The sequence below is a fragment of the Sclerotinia sclerotiorum genome, genomic scaffold, assembly GCF_000146945.2.
Source record: "Sclerotinia sclerotiorum 1980 UF-70 scaffold_3 genomic scaffold, whole genome shotgun sequence".
Classification (NCBI taxonomy): Eukaryota; Fungi; Ascomycota; class Leotiomycetes; order Helotiales; family Sclerotiniaceae; genus Sclerotinia; species Sclerotinia sclerotiorum.
In genome coordinates this window covers 994,228-1,014,960 of record NW_001820833.1, presented here as the reverse complement: position 1 = coordinate 1,014,960, position 20,733 = coordinate 994,228, and the positions used below count along the sequence as shown (strand labels likewise).

The following is a 20,733-nucleotide window of genomic DNA, read 5'->3' as shown; positions in this document are numbered from 1 at the left end:
TTAATTCAATCCTGTATGAATTGTATACTGAATGCTGCCATTGAGTTACCGTATTTGCCTCTCTTGAACGCATCCTAGATTATTCCCAAAAGTCGTCATAGTTTTTATATGAACATACTTGAGCTCAGATATACATGATATCCCCTTCCTGATGAATCCCATGAAATATTTCGACGAATATTTTACTGAGTGAAGTCAATGAGAAACGTTCTCAGCCGGTCACAGCTTACGTAAGCGAAACGTGGGGTAAATAAATCGCTTCCTTTTGATCACCATTCTTTGACCGCAAGCACAACTCAAATACCTTTATAGAGTCTCATACTTACACACTATTAAGTATGGAATCAAATACTGTAGTCCCAACCAAAAGCAAACGTCCCCCGAAATCCAAACCTCAAAATCCTATCGAATCCACCATCCGATCATTTTTTCAAACACTCCCCTCCACATTATTTTTGGAAATCTCGGCTTCTATCGACTCTCTCATCACCACTTCTCCAAAACGCTGGGTTATATATTCACCCATGTTACTTCTTCCCTCTGGATCCTTTTCCTCGCCACATTGGACTTCACTCCTTTCCCTTATTTCTCCTTCTCAGAAAGAAACACTCTTTACTCAAATTCTTCAGAGTGTATCAAAGAAAGAAGGCAAGGAACTCACGCATCTAGCTATTAATGCCGGGATACCTCTTCACGAGAAGGAAAAGGAGGGAGAGAACCAAAGAGAGAAAGGAGAAGATAATATATTAAGAAGCCCCAGTGGATTACTTATGCTATATGGAGATTTCGGACCTGATTTCACGGGTTACGAACCCACGGAAAAAGATTTCAAAGATGCGTTCTGGGTGAGTACGAAACAGAATGGGCTTGAACAGGTTTGGGCACCGAGGTGGACGATGTTTAGTAGAGGGAATGTGAAGGAAAAGGCGAGGTTGTTGGGTTTTCATGATGCTGTTGCTACGGTGAGTGATGGTGCAAAGAAGGAGATACGGAAGGAGGAGAGGAGGAATTGGACCGCGGTGGATTTGTATGCGGGAATTGGATATTTTGTTTTTAGCTATGTTGGGATGGGAGTGGGGAGAGTAGTGGGGGTGGGAGTTGAATGGATGGAGCGTTGAGGGGTTGAGGAGGGGAGCGGTAGCTAATGGGTGGGAAATCAGGGTTGTGAGGAGGGGAGAGGTGATTGAAGAGGTTGGAGATGAGAGAATTGTGGTATTCTTGGAGAGTAATGTAGAGGCGGAGCGGAAGTTGGAAATCATGAAGGGTCTTGGCGTGGTGAAACATGTTAATTGTGGTTTCTTACCCACGAGTGAGCCTACCTGGAAACCGGCTATGAATATCTTGAGTGAGGATGGATGGTTACATTTACACGAAAATGTTGGGATTGCAGATGTAGAAAAAAGGAAGAACGAGATTGAGGAGATGTTCCGAACCTGGCTCAAGGAACGAGTCGATGAGAGAAAAGTGACGGTTGAGCATGTCGAGTTTGTCAAGACTTTTGCTCCCGATGTTTGGCATTGCGTCTTTGATGTTTATATCAGTAAACAAGTTACATGAACTATGATGTATAACAATTGTAACTTTTATGATCTGCCAGTGGTGTTATTGTTCCCTTATTAATGGCATGGATAATAAACTTTCATTTTCTAGATTCCGCCTCGAAAATTCTCAAAAGAAACGCATATCAGTCTTCAATAATCGTATCCAAACCTTAAAAGTCAATGCCAATCTCAAATACGCTTCCTAGTAAACGCAGGAAAGAGGTAGAGCAAAAGATTCACCAGATATACCATTTCCACCCCCTCAGCTCTCCGTTACCACCGACCAACTCGCTTAAATACTCATCTATATATATATATATATATCTCTACATCCAAACAAGATCACCGTTTGCATCAGTCAAACATCCTATCGAGTCGCCTTGGCGCCTTTGATAGACAGCTGCGTTGTAACTACCTTCAGGTAGGTGGGTGTTTGATTAGCGACTGTATTGTTCGCAAATTGCACGGCATAACTGCAGATAAAAGCACACATGGAAGTGATTTCCCTGTGGACGATTTTTGGCCATTTTGACGGTTGGATTTCTGTTGCTCTACAAAAGAGTGAATCGTGCGAATTTCTTGTTAACTAGTAGAAGGGAAAGCTTTTTTTTTGATTGTTCTAATTGTAAGTTTAGAAAGCATCACGCGTTGTTGTAATTCGAATTGAGCAAACGGCAAATGGAACAATGGTAAGCGCCAGCAACAAGGGAACGACTTTTAAATGCGGGAAAGGTATAGTATTTTTGATCGATGAGATGATTTGGTAAAAGAAAACGCGGGAGTAAACCCAAGGAAGTTTGGGGAATGAAATGCCTCTATAATGATACATATATATTCGGTATCAAATCTAATTATCATCATGTCTATACTTTAAACACAATCAATCATTGTTTATCCTTTCTAAACTTATCAGGAATATTTTGTTCAACAACGGGCATCTTATCCAAAGCCGCAACTCTATCAGCTTCATCCTCCAATTCATCATGCTTCTTGAAATGTGCAATGTCCTCCGGATGTATCAAATCCTCTTCCTTCGTATTCTCATCATGGTATCTGCCACATATTAGCCCAATATTCTCACTTTATCACACCCTTTCCACCCTTCGCTCCAAAAGGAAACAAAACCTACTTCTGCCAATGATGAATCTCATACTCCATCTCAATATCCCAATGATGTCCTGGCCCGAGCCCAAAATCTGGCAACAGACCTCCAGTCCCTGAATACCTGTCCCATTCTTCCTTTTCCACTACTCCATCATTATTACTATCCATCAATCGTAATATCTCCTTCAGCAAATCAACTTTCTTTTCATGCGGCACATCTTTTGCAGTCTCATCTTCCATGCCATAGAATTTTAGGATTTCCGATTGGTCCCAAACGCCGTTGTTGTCGAAATCGTGGAGCGTAAAGAAGGCACCCGGATCGAAGTTGTCTATGTGATGTTCCTCTAATTGTGCGTTAGTCAATTGATACACAGCATTGCCGTTAAAGTCAAAAGTAGAAGAATTGGAAGGAATCTCTCTCACCGGCCATATGTCTAGTTCCCCAATCCGCGTTAGGATCCACGGTTAAAGGTTTCTGATGTGCTACACCTCCATGTGCAATAACCAATCCTACACAAGCCAAAAGTCCGCCTATCCTTCCCAGTCCCATAGTCATTATCGTAGATCGTTAAATGTGTTGTGGTGAAAGGTGTCTTTCGTCGCAAAAGTACAAAGTCGGTATCGCAATTGAATATGAATCGCATCCTTAAGGCGAGACGAGACGCTTTGACATTAAATTCAGGGGTAAGCTCCGGGTCCCGACGTCACTGCAGGGATTAGACATGGTGGACTCGAGGCTGGAACTTTTGTTTTTTTGAGTTGTGGTACAGACCGATTAAGGTTAACCTTACACATGGCATATGGGCATTTTGTATATAGCGATTTCACAATTTTTGCTTTGCGATACCCATATTTTCTTCACCTAAACATAGCTGAGCTGAAAGAATCGCAATAGCTATACCTTTTACAAAATGAACCAAGCCACCTCGCTCGTTCTCTCCAATCTCATCCCCCGACATTCTGGCACTCTTCCCCCGGAGCTCCTCAATTTAACCAGTGCTCTCATTCAACAATCGCGCCTGAAATGTTCATTAAGTCAGGAGCAAGAAATCGGGAGAATATATGCTTGTGCCAATCTTGCTTGTGAACGGTTTGTTCTCTTACTTGTACCCACTTACCATTGGTCGTTTACTAAATTTTAAGCCAGGCTTAAAATATCATTGAATCTTCCCAAAATCGAACCCCGACCCCCGGTTCCCCCGAAAGTTTATAAGAAATTATATGCATATATTGAAGATACGCTAGGTAATGCGACGCCGAGAAAACGACCGAGAGTTGAAGGAAGTGAGTTTGGAAACGGGAATGGAAATGCGACTCCAAGCAGGAAATCATCATTAGCACAATCCCCGAATAAACGTACACCAGGTCGAAATGATACCCCAATAAAAACTATTCTTCTCCTTCCCCAACGTAGTACACCCTCTAAATCCAAAAGTCTGGCAAGTTTCCGCACTCCGAAAAAGGGATTACGGCATGAGAAAAGAGATGAGACGAAGATACCACGATGGGTTGGTACAGTAGGTAGAGAACTGTGCCGGAAATTGGGGATGGAAGAGGCAACACCTCATGTATTGGCTGGAGTGGAAAGTTTAATTTTTTGGGAGGAAGAGAAGGAGAGGAGAAAGGAAGAGACTATTGGAAAGTGGCCGGCGTTGATGATGGCGGTTTGGGGTATTGTTTGGGGGAAATTGACCGCTGGCGGGGAATTGTTGAATGATGAGGATTTTAAAGAAAATAGGCTCAAGGCGTTGGAGGTGTTAAGGTCGGCGAGGAAGGACACAGAGGTGGAGAGGAAGGTTGGGATGGGAGGATGGGGGGGGTGGGATGTACCGGAGGAGGGAGAGGAAGATGAGGTGGAGGTGGGGAGGAGCAATGAGAAAGAAGTCAATATTTGGATTGCCGAGATTGCCAATAAAGGGTGTTTAGAAATGGACTGGTATCAAAATTTAGTCAAGGCAGATGCTCAAGACGATACAGGCGAAGATCAAGAAAGAGAGGATGCTCTAGATGGAATTGAAAGAGCACTGGTACGAGAAGACGAAATGAGATATGGACTTGGTACAATGCGACAAAAGAAAGTGGATTATCTGACAGAGCAGAGGAGAGCCGAGTACAAAGTGTGGAAAAAGAATATATTGGCTAAGATTGCGAGGCTACAGAAAGAGGGGAAGAACAGAGTTGTGATCGATATGAATGTATAGCGAAAGTGTTGTTTTATTGGTATTGATACCTATACTTGTATTCTTCGAGTCTTCAAATTCATAATTCTCTTGAGTTTTTATCTCATCATGATAACAGAGAATCAATTTCACAAGAGCTCAATATAGCAACAAAACAGCTTCATATAACCCATCACATGCACGCTTGATCCAACTTCACCTACCTCGCTCTTCACTCTCACTCTCATTCCAATCCTGATCCCCATTCATGGCCACTCATCCATCCATTCACTCCATCCTCTCCTCCCTTCCCCTTTCATCCAATAAAACATCATAGATACCTACCTACCTAAGTCGCTAGTGCCCCCTCCCCTTTCCCATTCCTCTTTTATAGGGGTTTGTAAATAGTGTTAGATATATAGGTATAGAGATTGAGTTCGAGTTTATGGGATATATCGATAATATTATTGTCGTCCTTGTCGTTTTTGTTTCGCGGATTTTAGAGAGTGTATATATTTTATTCTTCACATGTTTATACTTTATGTCCTTCCTGTACGTAATTATGTGTGCATTTAATTCACAATGGAATTAAGATAAATCAATACCAATATCTACCTAGGTAGCTAATAACCCATAACCTACCAGATAAATCCAATGTTTTATTGTGTATTTTTAGGTATTTTTCTAGGGATTATAGATGGTGAGATATCTCTCCAATTGAGGTTTTGAGCGGTGTTGACCTCCTGGGATCTTGGCAGCATATGCATATATATTGCATGATGCATATAAGGAGCAAACAAAACTCAACTTTTAATTCATTCTTTCCTTTTTGGTATACTGTTTGTTTGCTTTCAATATTTTGATTTCAAAGCACTTTAATTCCGAAGGCTGAATACCTAACCTTATTCCTTCATTTTTTGAATATATACTCGCAGCTTAACTGCTTAGCTAGAGAAGAAATCAATTCAATCTGATACTCTTTCTAGTCTCAAGAAACCCAACAAGCGGAGATAGGTGGTGTAAGATTTAATATATTATGTTTTAAAGTTGTTCAAGGTTTTTGTGTTGCTATTATGAGGAAATGAGTTTTGAAGAGCTCAGATTGAAGTGGATATTGGTGCAGTTCTTAGAGTGGGTGGATGAAGAGGTGGCTCGAGTGAAGGAGGGGTGGGTAGGTTATTTCTATGATGAGATGAGATAGAGGTGGCTGGTTGATGGTTGATAGATATTAGAGAGGTGAGAGAGAAAAGGCTGGAATGATGAAGAATGGAAGATAGAAATATGTATGATATTCTTAATGGTGAGTTGTGGTGACTTTTATAATTGATGGATCATGATGTAGATTACTATCTTGCTATCCTAATAAGCAACGCGTTGTCCTTGTAAGTGTGTAAAATATATCAATCCCCCTCTAAACACCTCGTCTATGACTATTTCGATAACATCCAACTTTTTCATCTACAACATAGCTAGTTTATAAATGTGTAGAGGCTAATAATATTATTCTGTATTGGCTTCATTCAGAGAGGAAGCTTGCTGCTAAAAAGAGTATGGGAGAAGGGAGTATGTAGCTTTTACACAGATATTTGACATAAGTCCTCTTGGGAAATATAAAAGTAAAGAGATGGGTCCGAGATATGGCTTTACTTCTTAGACCCCTTCAATTATGTAGTAATTACTAAAAAGATTATATCATACTTATGAAACAAAGCTTTGCTGCATACTGTGTATCGAATCACCAAGTGATGAAGATGCGCAGAAAGAGAATAAAAGAGACTGGCGGGAACACTGTTTGGACTCATGTGGCAACTAGTCCATGGATCTGATATCCCAAAGTTATTCATTTCCTCTTATGAACTTGTTATTTGGATATATAGTCATAGATTTAAAGAGCTTGCTGAGGATTAGCATGTCATATGACTGGGTTTTGTTAGCCCAGGAAAAAAGCTGCTCCGCTTCTCAATAGCTGAGAGATAGATCCATTACAGAAGTACTAGATAGGCGAATGGAAAACAAAGAATTTGAAGATTTTGTTTATGGGAGAGCAGCTCTTCGCTGACTTCTTCGCCCTGTATTGGAAAGAAATCCTTGTGGTCATGGCAAAAGATCGTGTGGCAGAGGACATGGCTTTGCTGTCACATTTTAATGCCTCCCCCAACGAAAGCTCTTAATCCAACGATTGTGAAGTTCAATCTGACTTCGTAGCATGCCTGTGCACTCCTACTTTCGGCTCGAAAAAGCTATGTAGTCAAATATACTTTGGCTAGGGACATTTCAAACGTGCACCTAGCAGTGGATCGTCATCCACTCCGTATCTTAGTTCAAGACGGCACTCATCCGACAGAGTATCCCAAAAATAGAGATCAGCTAGACAAGGTAACTTTGGTTGCAGCAGGTCGTCTCTGGGGACGCGAGGAGCTACTTTATTTAGATACTTTGCTGGTATTACTAATCCAGAACCGTATATGCCTAGGGATCGGAAGATGATGTACATTGACGTCAGGCATAAGGTCTTCCCGGCCATGGTAGCTTTCGCGGAATCCACCTTGCATTGCCGTGAACCTTCCAGTCCTCAAGACGGCATGCGGCGTACATTCCATAATGTGTTGGCCAAAGCGTAATACTACCCAGAACGTTGGGTATCATCGGCAGGAGTGCGATGCACAAAATGGGGAGGTCATGCGAAATTTATGCAGGTAAAGAACGACCTGACAATGCGATGATCTCATCTGTTCGCCGGACTGTATGCGCGGAGAATTCAGAGCAGCGGTGTGATGTGCAAGGAAACGTTTTTAAAAGCCGTCTGTCTGATAGAGTCTAGATCCACCAACATACTTCAGTGAAAAGACGAATGAGGCTGAGTGTCTCTTGCGGACTTAAGGCCAAGCTTAAGGCTATCGTAATTCTGAATAGAATTGATGGTAAGGTATCCGCAAGTAGATCATTGTCTCAAGAGTCAACCCAAGACAAAGGCGTAACTGTACAGCTGGGCGCAGCTCAGCCTCGCATCGGATAATATATCCGATGCTCATTTCCTGTACGCTTGGACAAGTTCGAGTCCGTGCTGTTGACTCTGCACAAGCCATGCAGGTGGATTGGAGCATGCAGTGAAAATGGATGGTAGAGTGTGCAGAGGAGAGTGGCATCAAGTTGTCAAGCGAGTAGAAAAGTCATACTGTACGAAGAGAATGCCGTGAATCTCTCTCTCGTTTGGTTTTCTCTCTCTGCAATTGTGCCACTGTGTAGGTTAGACGTGGGTATTTGAGGCTTGAGAATGAGTTGTTGCCACATTGGAATGATTCCACTCATATTGAGCTTGAGATTATTCTCTGGTTGGAGCAGGAGAGATTCTCGACTTTCGTGCCGTCAGATTCGTGGTAATGAAGTCTTCTCATTACACATAACCTTGAGATTAATACGAATGGTAATTTTGTAGATTGGCATTAGCACTCATAATACATCTATTAAGAGTGTTCCCAGTATGATAACATCACCATGTCAACCATAAAAACCTGTTCTCTTCCAGACTCAACATCGACAGGGTCTAAGGGGAGTTGGAGAAATCTACTCCTCCCTATGACTAGATCAAAGCGTGCATACATCTAATATGTATCGAAGGTTCATGCATGCGGTCGCGGTTTAGCGAATAAGAACGAGACGTGGAAGATGCGAATGATGAAAATCTCCATGATCAGAGGAGGAATTGTATCTCCCAACTCAATGTATATTCCGATCTATTTATGAGGCTTTGTCCTTGGCACTCGACAGCACGTGCGTGTGTATCATCGACGGCACCTCTTGGAGAATCGTTTTGAATGTTTCAATGTTTCAATGTTCCAAGCCGGTAGAGACAATGCAATCTCCGGCAGGCGTTAAAAATGTCTACAGAACAGAGTACGGTAATGTCTTCGTTAGAATAGGAGTGGACCAAAGCATTTTGGCTTTAAGTTTCAAGTTGTTCCTCTAAAAGGTGCAATCTACATTTATCCGAGCGACCGAGACGACAAGACCTCATTTCCTATTATAGCCGTTATCTTTTCTTGAACCGCGGCAGATCTTACCTTGCCAACACTTGGTTCATCTTGATTCCGTCTGGGGAGCTGGGGCACGTCTTTTTTCCTCTCTCGCGCTTTCATCATCCCATTCATTGATTGATATTAATTTGATAAGGAAGTAAAAACGTCGTAATATGTAATCTGCATATTTCCACTGCCCATTAACAAGTCACATCAAACAGCGTGCCGCTTCCTTCCATATTCCTTCAGAGCGGTGTCGCTACCCCTTCATCCTTCACTCCTTTACATGTATACTGACATATATACTCGGTAGGTACTAATTATACACAGTGTTATCAATTGGCGTTTCGAGATCGTCTGAACTTTCAGTCCCGCCAACCTGTCAGAAAAGTAAAAATTCCCGCTCTGAAAATGGAGGAAGGGCTGATCTAATTACTAGTGAACGGATCTCAACAAGGTTAACCCTCATATGGGTATATCTCGTTTACGTGATTGGAAAAGTAAAACCCCCAGATCAGAAGGGAGTCCAAGTCCTAATGCAAAACCTCCTTTTGAAAACTGGTACCCTACAGAGTCCATACTACCTACGGAGTACACCCTATCTATCCCTGGCTACCGCGTGAGCTCTCTGGAATCTGGCGGGGCCATTTGAGGACTTGATTATCAATTCAATCGCCGAACACCCGGTACTTTTTGTGCTGGCTTGATCTCTTTTTGGGATCATCAGAATGCAAATGGCCATGTATCATGTATCATGCGATGGGACTACTTTGCAGATGCAGATGTGATCGGTACTAATGCGTGCTGTGCATAGGGAAAAGGAGGTGAGGGAAGAGAGGGGTTTGTCAGGAACCCTCGATGTTCTATGATTATTGGCTGCGCTGCAGTGAAGACCTCCCTAGGCATTAAACATTGCCATCAAATGGACGACAGCCTAACACTCACTCCTGAATTAATGATTAAATAGGCACAACAATATATATGACCAGGGGGGAAGGACTTGACGATCGATCAACTACTTTAGATTCGGCAACACCACTCTCTGTACCTGAATCTGAATAAAAAGGAGCCAATCAGAGAAGGTCAACTATTTTATCCCCTGTCAACTTTTCGGATTGAGCGCTCAAAGGCAAAAAGACAGAGGGAAAGGTTCTGGGGCTAGCATGTTTACTAAGAAAGTCACAGTGGGTTGTTACGGAGGATACGATGGAATCGGATAGTAGTGGGTTCTAGAGGTGTGAAAGTTGTAATTATTTTAGGGCATTTAGAGTTAAATACCCCTGAACCTAAACTAAAAAGAACGAGGGAGCAGCGAACATTGAACAGCATAGTAGCAAGCAGGCGAGGGAGAGTAACTGTACGGAGAGTCGGGAGATGAGAAATACCATGTAAATAAACAATAATATCTACGGGTTATTATCTACAGAGTACGTACCTAGCACCTAGCACCTAGCACCTAGGATCTGGTATCTTGTACCTAGCACCTACCTACATACACCTTACTGCACAATTTTTAGCCATGTCCAGTGTCCACCTTCCGCAGACCCACGAACCGCAAATCACAAATTCCCCATTTAAGCACTATCTAGTATACGTACCATACCTACTTACCAGTTACCATACTTTGGAGTCTCCGCCGAGTTGAAGCTTTAGGATTGGCTTGTGGGAATCTGAATCTTCGTCCTTCACCCATCCTTCCTGCACAGTGCACGCATCGGGAACCAACCTTTTTAAACCACCAGCGCAAACTACACTTTTTTTTTAGTAACTCTGCTCTCCAGCTACCACTGTCTCTCTCTTCCTTTCTCTCCGAACCAACATCATCCACCTCCAATCGTTTTGTATACCTAATCAGCCCTCTGTAACACACATTATTGTCTATATTTCTGAACTTGAACTAATATTCCATGTCCTAAAAGTACTTCAGGACGCGTGAAAGAGATCTTTATATTTAACACTCTTGTCCCTGTTGCTCGACAACCACAACGCGTGTCTATCTCCAACGTTCGCTTACCTCTCTTTCTTGGGTTGGTCCTGTTGGTCAGACGAAAAAAAGAAGCAATTATACATCCTGGAAAATAACAGGAGAGGAAGAGGAAATTTATAAGTATAATATTATTTATTCACTCTCGTTCTAACAATTCTCAACCAATGAGTCGGACCTGGAGGGTAACGATTTCCAACGCCTTTTGATTACTTATCGACACACAATCACATTAATCTACAATCAAAACAACATACTATTGCACCTCGGTCTTTCACGCATTTTGTCGCAACGAAGGTTACAAAAGAGCCATGGCCAGCTCTCCAGAATCGCACCATGCGAGTCTGCCTAGGCCCGCGAGTGTAATGATGAGAGGAGTACCAAGATCGAGTAGTCGGATGAGCATGAGCAGCAAGACTGGAGGAAGTCGAGCTTCGGACGAAGATGGTAAAACTGCTGTCAAAGTCGGTATGGAGATCTTGATCTGTTTTTGCATGTGTCGTCCACAAAGGCTAATCTGAGTTACTTTTGCAGCTGTGCGAGTTCGACCACCCCTCCGACCAAACGATCCTGGCTACGATCTCATTCCACAAAGATTTCAACGACCTATGGTACAGGTTAATTCACCCACGACCCTAGCGATTGATTCTCCACAGGGAAAGAAGATATTTGTGTTTGACAGAGTATTCAGTGAAGATGTGGACCAGGAAGGAGTTTGGGAATACTTGGTAGAAAGCACAAATGCCTTCATTCAAGGATATAATGTCTCTATGCTGGCATATGGACAATCCGGCGCTGGGAAGTCCTTTACAATGGGTACATCCGGTCCAGGCGAGCAAGGAAAATCCGAGGTTATGGGTAAGTTAGACACCGTCGCACTCAATCCCATATTGAACTGCTGCGCAACGTGTTGTAATTGCTCAAATGGGAAAGATGCTAATGTACGTGCGAGTGTCTAGGTGTGATTCCACGTGCGGCCATGGCAATATTTGAGAAACTCGGCGTCGGGAAACCGCAGCACTCCAATCGAAGCTCCATGACTGGTCTACGAGCACCCAAGAGGTATTCCACGATTCCTGCTGCTGTGTCTGCGGAGGACAAAACTTGGACTCTCAAGGCAACGTATGTCGAAATTTACAATGAGCAGCTGCGAGATTTGTTAGTTCCCGAACATACACCTCCTCATGAACGAGAGGTGGTCAATATTCGAGAGAACACCAAAGGTCATATTCTTCTTACAGGATTACACCAGGTAGAGGTCAATACGGTGGAAGATCTCATGGCCGCACTCAATTTCGGATCTATGATTCGCCAGACTGATGCAACCGCGGTCAACGCCAAATCTTCACGATCTCATGCTGTGTTCAGTTTAAATCTGGTCCAGCGCAAAACCAAAGGGACACAAGGCGCCGAAAAGAGATTTTCCGTTCCACTAGAAGCCATGACTGGCGCAGACGTGGTCACAATTGACAGCAAATTCCATTTTGTCGATTTAGCTGGCAGTGAGAGATTAAAAAATACCGGCGCACAAGGAGAAAGAGCCAAGGAAGGTATTTCCATCAACGCTGGTTTGGCTAGTTTGGGCAAGGTTATATCGCAATTGTCATCCCGACAATCCGGATCCCACGTGTCGTACCGAGACTCAAAGCTCACCAGATTCCTCCAGGACTCACTTGGAGGTAACGCGATCACTTACATGATTGCATGTGTTACGCCGGCAGAATTTCACCTCAGTGAGACTCTGAACACAGTTCAATATGCTCAACGCGCCCGTGCCATTCAAAGTAAGCCTCGAATTCAACAAGTTTCAGATGAAAGCGATAAACAGGCTGTCATCGATCGCTTGAAAGCCGAGGTCGCTTTTCTTCGGGATCAGATTAGCAACAGTGAAAGCGGGGGTGATCGTCGTAGCAAGCCCACGAGTGAGAGGCCCGAGCGACAAAACGAACGAGAAGTGGAACTGCATAATCAGCTACTAGACACGCAGGAAAATTACACGGCTCTTAGCAAACGACATGCTAAGCTTATATCGGAGTTGGCTAGAGCTCGGGATGAGGAAGTTGCTGATAACCAGGCTCATGAAAATACGTTGGGTGACAGTGCCACAGAGAGACTAAAACGCTCGAACTCATTCGCCGAAGCGGTTGAACAAGTGGTCCTCGAATACGAAAAGACAATTCAAAGTCTTGAGCATTCCCTCTCCAGCACTCGATCATCTTTAGCGAATACCGAAACTCAACTTCTGGAAAAGGAGACCAAGTGTGCTTATGCTGAGACGGTCAATCAACAACTTCAAGCACGCTTACAGAAATTGGCCGATCGAGAGGCTAATACCGAAAGTTATCTACATGACCTAGAAACGAGGCTTGAAGGCCATACTTCGGGCGAAGACAAAAATTCGGCAATCGTAATGGAGCTCCGCAAAGAGATTGCTCGCGTTCGCGAAAATGAGGCTACATCTGAAGATTACATTTCAACCCTCGAGGAACGTTTAGCGGAGGCCGATCAAGATTCGGAGATGATGCAACGTGAAATTGAGCGATTGGAGCACGTTATTGAACGCCAACGGAGTCTCGGAAAATTGGACAGCCTGCTCTATGATTTAGATCAGATTCAGCATGACGGAAAAAATGGAGACGAGAAAAGAGCCATGAGCAGTAAACGATCCTCGTCTATTGACATGAACAGCCGCCGACAAAGCCTTGCAAGTAGGAGAAACCAAAATAATGTCATTCTAGAGACCGACAATGAGAGTGACGAGGATTTTTCGGTGAGCCCCGCAAGTGGCAAAAGACCTGAAACTGATGGCCCCGCCGACCATGGAGAATCTATTGAGCTCGGAACTCCCCTGCAATCGCTGAGTGAGGAGATTGGTAGTCAATATTCACCTCAAAGCCCAGCCCAATCAAAGTTTGTTGAGGATAAGCTCGAAAGCGTTACTCAAGAACTAGTTGACCTAAAAGTTGAACATGAAGCTACCGTTGGCGAGTATGATCTTCTTTCAGCTAAATATGAGGAGGCTCTTCGTACATTGGCCGAACTTCAAGACGCCGTTGACGAAGCCCGCCATCCTGTTGCACGTGATCCTTTGTCGTTGGCTCCGACACCGACATCAGCTTCTTTTTTAGCAGACGCGAGGGTGAACGAGCTAAGGGGTGGAGGACAATACTCATCCTCGCGATCGCTCTCATCGGAATTGTCCTCAGCTGGGGGATTACGCACTACCACAGAACAATCTGATGCCGAAGCCGTGATAAAAAATTCGGAGTCAGTGGCGACCTCGGAGCAGGCCAGTGACACGACAAGTACAGCGGATGTTGAAAGTTTGAGAAAGTTAGGCGCCGAGCAAGAAGAGGCACAAATGGTGCTTGCCGAGAAATACGCCCAATTAGAGGAAGAACACATAGCAGCTCTCGATCGTATGGAGGAGCTAAAGGCGGAAGTATCAAAGGCGAGAATGAATGCCGAAGCTTCGTCACCACGCTCAGTCACGCCTGTTATACGTCGCAAATCGAGTCAAAACGTTATGATTATCGATCGAGCTCACAGATCATTCGCCTCTTTAAGAAATATTGCAGCCGACAATTTTGAGGATAACCCCGACATTATGGCCAACTTCGAATTGAATTTGAACACTGCAATGCACGAATTGCATACTCGTTCGGAGCGAATTCAGGAACTTGAAGCGGACATTACTACGGTCAAGAAGGAGTTAGATACCAAGACAACTATAATTAGTGGGCTTGCCAGAGAGAGATCGAGCATGAAGGCATCGCCAATGGATATGTCGGTAGTCTCGACTATGCAGGACCAAATAATCAATTCTGAGAATCAAGTAAGGATGCTCCAGGAAACTCACAGTGCTCGTGAAAAGGAGCTACTGCAACAAATAGAATCTCTCAGGAATTCTGCCAACGCACGCCCTATAGTGGATGGCGACTCTGTCAACAAAGAAGCCAGTGGAACGGATGGTGATCATGAAGGTAAAGTTGCAGAACTGAAAGCAGAAGTTGCCAACTGGGAGAGAAGGCATCAGACGGCCTTAACTTCCATGCAAAGTTCTCAAGATGCACTCGAGACTACGATATCTGAGTTGGAACGACAATTGTCAAGTCTGACTACTAGTGGAGATAAGAGGACCCGCGAAATTGAAGATCGCCAGACTCATGCTGCAAACTTGCAAAGAGAGGTTGACGAACACAAAGCAGCCGTTGCCGCGAATATCGCGCAAATTGCCGAACTCCAGCAAGCTCATGCATCAACACGTGAACAACTTGATGAAGCCATTCAATCAAGAAACATCACATCTGCAGAGATGGAGGGACACAAGATGCTTGTTGCTCGGCTTGAAGAGCAGATTGTCGAGCATGAAAACATTGTCAAGGCTCACCACGAAGGACTAAGTCTCTTGCATGCGAACCATGCTAAGGAGATTGAAGAAATCCGCTCAAGAAGCAAGGCTGACCATGATGCTCAAATAGGCGAGTTGAAGGCTAAACATCAGGAAAACATTGATGCACTGTCAAGAGAGCTCTCTGATGCCCGTGATGATCTGACAAAGATCGCCACGCAAGTTGCTTTTGCACTTGGAGTTGACGTGAGCACAGAGAAGCTTCAAGATAGAATCACAGATCTTATTGCCAACCAGAAAGCTCTTTCCGATGAAGAAAGTAGAGCGGGCGAACTTGAGAAGTACACCGAAGAGCTCTCGACGATTAATCAAAGCGTTATGAAGGAGCTCGAAACTACCAAAGCCGAACTGGCTAGTCTTCTAGCCGAAACCGCCGACGGTTCTAGACTGAAGGATGAAAATGCTACAGTCGCAGATCAATTGGCCGCTTTGAGGAAGGAGCTTCACGACCTCGAGACCAAGAACAAGAAGAACTCAAGACTGGTAGAGGAGCTTGAGGACCAATTGGCTTCAAACTTTGATGAGCACCAAGCTGCTAACAATCGCCTCTCTACGCTCCAAACAGAGCGCAACGCTCAATTGGACGAAGCCAATGCGAATGCTCTCCGTGCCCAGACCGAGTTGGACGCCATCAAGGAGGAATTCGCCACTCTTCAAGTGAGCCACAAACCGTGAAATCTTTTATGATATATCTAACTAAATAAATAGGCTAAATATGACGAGGTTATGCAGTCTGACCTGAATAAACAGCGTTCCAACTCGATGACTTCGCGGCTCCACAAGTCCGCATCCGTGACATCACTTCCATCACCACCCCCCGCAATCCCCTTACCGCCACTACCCGGCATTGCAGGAACAGCACAGATTGGCCCAGCTCCTTCAACATCACCAGTCCCACCAACACCCACTCAAGGTAGCTTCAATAGCCGCAATAGCAAAGACATAGCTGCAACTCAAATCCAAGAGGATCAAGAAGCTCGTATCCGCACTATTGAAAAGCACTTATTCGCTGAGAAGCAACTCACATCCACGCTCGAAGAGGCTCTCACAGATCTCGAGAGACAAAGCAACAAGGTCAAAGCCGATTGTGATGCATGGCGAAAACGTGCCAACGAACTGGAATCGGAACTGAAAGCGGCTGAAGAAAAAGCCAAGAATGGTGATGCGGAGAAGGAGAATCGTTGGAGCTTGATGCAAGTTGAAGAAGAGAAACGCAAGAGAAAAGAGGCAGAACTCGCTAGAGCTCATCTTGAAGAACGTATGAATGCTCTGAGTAGCAAGAAAAAGAAGAAGGGCAGTTTGAATTGTTTCTAAAGAGAAATTGAAAGTCCTGCTCCAGGATTGTCAAGTTGCGTGTCTTGCGACGATTTTTCTGGCTTGGGCTTTACTACGATTTATTTCACATTTACCTCACATACTCTATTTCACGACACTGTATTTTTTTCCCCCGACGAATTCACGTGCCACAATATCCCAGCATGGCGAGCATTCTGCAGAAGCAGTATTTTCACATATTGCGACTATGACACAAATCTGACGTCAAGAATCGAAGTTTTTACTTCAGAACGTTTTCTATTTTAATCTTTTCTTGTACTTTAACGTCCCGCGATTTTACGAGATACCACAAATTTTTCCAACTTATTTACATTTACTTTTTGACATTTTGAATTTGGCGAAGGTGTTCAAGGGCGCGAAACGAAAATGACTATTAACGGTCATGATGTGTACCTTTCTTTGCTTTGCTTCTTTGCCAGAATAGCGGATGATCTTTCCGTTCCTACTTTTGAATCTTCTTTTTCGAATTGGGGAGAAATATCTTTCTTTTACTATTATCCTCATACAGAGATACTTAGTCTTTATTCTTCATGTGATATGTTAGAACTTGGGGGTGGCTGATGGATGGTGCTTTTTTGATGGGATTTTTTTTTGAGGAGGGTTGGAGAAAGATACACACTGACTAGCCTGGCAGTTGAGAAAGGGAGGCGGAAGACAGCAGATGGAAATTTCGAGCGTATCTACTAGACATAGGTGGAGGATAATGATAAAGATAAAGACAAAAGACAAAAGATATAAAGACATAGACCAGATGAAATGAAATTTTTTCAATCTGATCTGATCTGATTTGTATGTATACGCAAGAGCGGTGGATGAAGGTGACCTTGTTGGATTTGAGGTAAGATCTTACTGAGGTAAGATCTTACTATGGTAAGAAGAAAAAAATAACAATAGCAGAAAGGAAGAAAACTAAACTTAACTAAACTTAACTAAACTCGATTGATTAGATGGTGCTAGAGTAGAGGTAGAGGTAGAGGTAGAGGAGATGCAAATGAGAAGTGAAGTGAAGTGAAGTAGAGACATCAAGAATAAATCAGAAAGAAAGATGATTTCCATAAGATTACTACATTACATGTACGTGTTTTTTTGTGATACTGTGTGGATTGGATTGTTTTGTTTCTCACGGGCCATGTACTCCGTATATATATATTTATAGATCGAAGTTTCCAATCCTGCCTTGTCTAGATCATAGATCATGAGTTATTAGGGCATCTAGATACTAGTATATAAAAGTATTCGAGTTTTCTCAAGATGAAGAAAGTCTTTCTTTAGATTTCTGGTTCATTGATCTGTAGATCTGTGTGGTAGTCTAGCAATGTGTTTGAGTTGAAGGTTCGATGTGTTCAACACATTTCGCAGACTAAAATCATCTCAGGGAGCCAGTAGACCCGAGAGGTCCAAATCATTTGAAAGATCAATTCTAACTTAATTCTTGAGTATCAACAATTCATCCAGAAGATTCACAATTCTCCACATAATTACCAAAACAAATAGATCTGTAAGTATAGAAAAGAAGTCCAATTAAATCATCACAACATAATGCTAAGAATAGGAAATAAGTAATCAAAAGATATCAAACCAGCAGCTTTCCCAGAATTAGAAAAGGATTCAACGGAAAAAAACGGATGGTGTATCCCATCCTAGAAAAATAATTGTGTAACCTACTCTAGCAATCTCGATGTCCTTCGGCTTGTCAAATATAGGTACCATTATGCTAACCGTGTTGGACAACCGTCTCGGAAGTGGCTCTTCCCGAATCCGTGGAGACCCTGAAATTGATCCGAAAATACTCAATAAGATATTTTCAGACGCATCTTGGAACTGCGACCAGCGATCCAGTGAGATCTCATAGAAAAAGGGTGTGCAGGTCATCGTTCCACCATGATCACGCCACTTTTCACTACGTGGCTCGTGACTCTTGACCCGCCGAGGCGGATATTGCACCAAAATACTCAAAGTGAAGCTTGGTCCGCTTCGTACTGGTGGTCTATACGGTGGTCGTCATTGCTTTGAAAGCGTTGCGGCGAGGACGGAGGTTGTGTAACAGATGGCTGGCGAAGGTGCATGTCGTGGGTTGATGAAATGTCCCTGGATGTCACATTCTATACATTGGAGAAAATTGCTCGAGCGCCATGGAGAACAATTACCACTATTGATATATTAGAGTGCATTTAAGGGCTACCATGTCCGTATGTAATGTAGAAGGGCTGGATATCAGAAGGATTCGTGCATTGGGCGAGCGCAAAACAAATGGGGAGAGAAGCCGCGATGCAGGACCGGTATTGAGTCCCAGAACAAGAGCGACCACATTGTACAAAAATGGGATTGGTCTACTGGAAAGTTTGCAATTCCCCGCACCCACCTAAAGTCAGCATTACCCTGCGCAAGTATTTGAAAATAAACTGCACCGTAGCTCGATGCTGGCGTGCTTTCAGATCTTCCTTCTACTCTTCAAGTGATTGTCGAGAACTTTGCGACAAATGTCTCTCAAACATGGATCTTCCAAGCAAGTATCATCCAAAGACACATACACCAGACATAGATATCAATATCATAGGCACTCCAAGCATTGATCTCGAATCGGTGCTCAGCAGACTTGGGATGCAATGCTATTTTCATCGCTTCATGAATGCTGGATTTGATAATTAGGGTGTGGTGAAGGATATTACTGAGAAAGACATGTGAGCAGTTTGGATAGAGGAGATGAGGTATGAGAGACACTAATGACGTCAGGCAAGTACTTGGATTCCAGCTAGGTCACATAAGAGTCCGTGAGAGAAAACATTATGATCTGGACATGGTACAATTGATGTTGATCCCTATGATAGAAACTTCAGCGGGAAATTGCGACTTCGCGAGGATGGCCAAAGAATGCTCCACTAAAAGCAACATGTGTTTTTTGTGGTGGGCCGGAAAATGGAGGGCAGAAGGTAATAACAACGTCAAACAACAGCGCAGACAGCAATATGATGGACTCTTCTCATAAAAAAAAAAGTTTCTGATACCACCGGTGCAAATAGCAAGAAACAGTAACCCGATCGGTGGTCTATGGTATTGATTATTCCATTGACACCAATGGTATAGGCTAGTGAACATTTTCTTCTTTTTCCATCTGCCAACCGAATGTCTGGCTGATAGGATGCCATTTAGCTATCCCTCATCATCCGCGATCATAATGGGGTTTGGGCGAATCGAAAAGCTGACGGAAATCGTACTGGGACTTGAGAAATTGTTGAAGAAAGTGTCGAATGAAATGCGTTCTTTCGCCATCGCCATTCGCAAATGACCTCGTGAGGGTCCATATATTCATAAAGGAGTTGAATGTGGTGCTTGGACTAGGACTTCAGTTGTATCCATAAGCTCTTGGGAAGGAAGCTATGGCCATATGAAACAATGTTTGTGCAGGATATTTGATATATTCATCCAAACTCGATGTGATAATTCATGAAGGAGTAATAAAAGTTTTTGACAGGAAGAAATGAAGACAAGTGACGATGATGAATAAGTGTTTGGATGCAACGGATAAATAAATGGAAGAAGATTAAAAAGCAGAACCGAGATTGAAATCTACTTTCGGCTTGCGAGTGGTTAGCATGTTATCTAAATTCTAGGAGGAAAGAGGGACTTATAGTTAAGCTAAAAAATATCCATTTTAGCCCCCCTTCCCCACTCGCTTTTGCTACCTTCCCCTTTTGTTATGATATTAAATTAGCTCACGGGTCATGAGAAAATCTGTTTCTTAGATCATCAACGGTACTTACTTAAGTACTAATCAGGAGGTCACTACCTTCTTGGTTGACAAACACTCTGACATCGATATCAACATCATTAAAATCAAACCTCATCAACAGAAACCAATCCCCTGCTATGAAATAAGCGATCAATCAATCACTCCTCACGACCATCACCTACCGTATTTTGAGTTATCTCCTCTTTCATTGCATCAGGTTTACCTACCTCACTCATTTGACCATGGCTATTCCTAGTTGGCCCTTTTCCAGCGGCGTGCTCTGGAAGAGTGTGCCAACACTGGAGATCGCCACTCCTTGCTTGAACGACTACCAAAACACACCAAAACGCGCTTACGTTTGAACAATCCCCAGCCAGAGTTTCCTTCAAATTGCCACATCACCCATTTTTATTCGTGATGGGTGCCATAAGAAGCACGTCCATTCTGTTCCTG

General features: G+C 43.4%; 13 protein-coding genes across 13 annotated transcripts; 8 read left to right on the top strand and 5 right to left on the bottom strand.

Annotated features, from left to right (window-relative positions):
- Nucleotides 1-338: 338 nt before the first annotated feature.
- SS1G_02487 (hypothetical protein) lies at nucleotides 339-1,557 on the top strand (the record flags this gene model as incomplete). The annotated part of the gene is made up of 2 exons (XM_001596217.1): nucleotides 339-1,027; nucleotides 1,161-1,557. The coding sequence occupies 2 exons, from the start codon at nucleotides 339-341 to the stop codon at nucleotides 1,555-1,557; spliced, it is 1,086 nt and encodes a 361-aa protein (XP_001596267.1).
- Nucleotides 1,558-2,425: 868 nt separating this feature from the next.
- Nucleotides 2,426-3,201, bottom strand: SS1G_02486 (hypothetical protein; the record flags this gene model as incomplete). Its single annotated transcript, XM_001596216.1, has 3 exons — nucleotides 2,426-2,594; nucleotides 2,671-2,989; nucleotides 3,069-3,201. 3 exons carry the CDS (start codon nucleotides 3,199-3,201, stop codon nucleotides 2,426-2,428), a joined length of 621 nt encoding a protein of 206 aa, XP_001596266.1.
- Nucleotides 3,202-3,469: 268 nt separating this feature from the next.
- On the bottom strand, nucleotides 3,470-3,604 carry SS1G_02485 (hypothetical protein; the record flags this gene model as incomplete). Its single annotated transcript, XM_001596215.1, has 1 exon — nucleotides 3,470-3,604. One exon carries the CDS (start codon nucleotides 3,602-3,604, stop codon nucleotides 3,470-3,472), a length of 135 nt encoding a protein of 44 aa, XP_001596265.1.
- Nucleotides 3,605-4,192: 588 nt separating this feature from the next.
- SS1G_02484 (hypothetical protein) lies at nucleotides 4,193-4,846 on the top strand (the record flags this gene model as incomplete). The annotated part of the gene is made up of 1 exon (XM_001596214.1): nucleotides 4,193-4,846. One exon carries the CDS (start codon nucleotides 4,193-4,195, stop codon nucleotides 4,844-4,846), a length of 654 nt encoding a protein of 217 aa, XP_001596264.1.
- Nucleotides 4,847-7,405: 2,559 nt separating this feature from the next.
- Nucleotides 7,406-8,185, top strand: SS1G_02483 (predicted protein; the record flags this gene model as incomplete). Its single annotated transcript, XM_001596213.1, has 3 exons — nucleotides 7,406-7,500; nucleotides 7,652-7,730; nucleotides 8,051-8,185. The coding sequence occupies 3 exons, from the start codon at nucleotides 7,406-7,408 to the stop codon at nucleotides 8,183-8,185; spliced, it is 309 nt and encodes a 102-aa protein (XP_001596263.1).
- Nucleotides 8,186-8,682: 497 nt separating this feature from the next.
- On the top strand, nucleotides 8,683-10,040 carry SS1G_02482 (predicted protein; the record flags this gene model as incomplete). Its single annotated transcript, XM_001596212.1, has 4 exons — nucleotides 8,683-8,698; nucleotides 9,151-9,439; nucleotides 9,635-9,660; nucleotides 10,006-10,040. 4 exons carry the CDS (start codon nucleotides 8,683-8,685, stop codon nucleotides 10,038-10,040), a joined length of 366 nt encoding a protein of 121 aa, XP_001596262.1.
- Nucleotides 10,041-10,434: 394 nt separating this feature from the next.
- Nucleotides 10,435-10,890, bottom strand: SS1G_02481 (predicted protein; the record flags this gene model as incomplete). The annotated part of the gene is made up of 2 exons (XM_001596211.1): nucleotides 10,435-10,573; nucleotides 10,835-10,890. 2 exons carry the CDS (start codon nucleotides 10,888-10,890, stop codon nucleotides 10,435-10,437), a joined length of 195 nt encoding a protein of 64 aa, XP_001596261.1.
- Nucleotides 10,891-11,172: 282 nt separating this feature from the next.
- On the top strand, nucleotides 11,173-16,529 carry SS1G_02480 (hypothetical protein; the record flags this gene model as incomplete). Its single annotated transcript, XM_001596210.1, has 4 exons — nucleotides 11,173-11,272; nucleotides 11,339-11,662; nucleotides 11,764-15,872; nucleotides 15,924-16,529. 4 exons carry the CDS (start codon nucleotides 11,173-11,175, stop codon nucleotides 16,527-16,529), a joined length of 5,139 nt encoding a protein of 1,712 aa, XP_001596260.1.
- Nucleotides 16,530-16,634: 105 nt separating this feature from the next.
- On the bottom strand, nucleotides 16,635-16,934 carry SS1G_02479 (predicted protein; the record flags this gene model as incomplete). The annotated part of the gene is made up of 2 exons (XM_001596209.1): nucleotides 16,635-16,705; nucleotides 16,868-16,934. The coding sequence occupies 2 exons, from the start codon at nucleotides 16,932-16,934 to the stop codon at nucleotides 16,635-16,637; spliced, it is 138 nt and encodes a 45-aa protein (XP_001596259.1).
- Nucleotides 16,935-17,818: 884 nt separating this feature from the next.
- SS1G_02478 (predicted protein) lies at nucleotides 17,819-18,684 on the bottom strand (the record flags this gene model as incomplete). The annotated part of the gene is made up of 3 exons (XM_001596208.1): nucleotides 17,819-17,839; nucleotides 18,216-18,537; nucleotides 18,659-18,684. 3 exons carry the CDS (start codon nucleotides 18,682-18,684, stop codon nucleotides 17,819-17,821), a joined length of 369 nt encoding a protein of 122 aa, XP_001596258.1.
- A 49-nt stretch (nucleotides 18,685-18,733) lies between these two features.
- SS1G_02477 (predicted protein) lies at nucleotides 18,734-18,916 on the top strand (the record flags this gene model as incomplete). Its single annotated transcript, XM_001596207.1, has 1 exon — nucleotides 18,734-18,916. The coding sequence occupies one exon, from the start codon at nucleotides 18,734-18,736 to the stop codon at nucleotides 18,914-18,916; it is 183 nt and encodes a 60-aa protein (XP_001596257.1).
- Nucleotides 18,917-19,043: 127 nt separating this feature from the next.
- On the top strand, nucleotides 19,044-19,536 carry SS1G_02476 (predicted protein; the record flags this gene model as incomplete). The annotated part of the gene is made up of 2 exons (XM_001596206.1): nucleotides 19,044-19,133; nucleotides 19,303-19,536. The coding sequence occupies 2 exons, from the start codon at nucleotides 19,044-19,046 to the stop codon at nucleotides 19,534-19,536; spliced, it is 324 nt and encodes a 107-aa protein (XP_001596256.1).
- Nucleotides 19,537-19,725: 189 nt separating this feature from the next.
- On the top strand, nucleotides 19,726-19,836 carry SS1G_02475 (predicted protein; the record flags this gene model as incomplete). The annotated part of the gene is made up of 1 exon (XM_001596205.1): nucleotides 19,726-19,836. One exon carries the CDS (start codon nucleotides 19,726-19,728, stop codon nucleotides 19,834-19,836), a length of 111 nt encoding a protein of 36 aa, XP_001596255.1.
- Nucleotides 19,837-20,733: the final 897 nt, after the last annotated feature.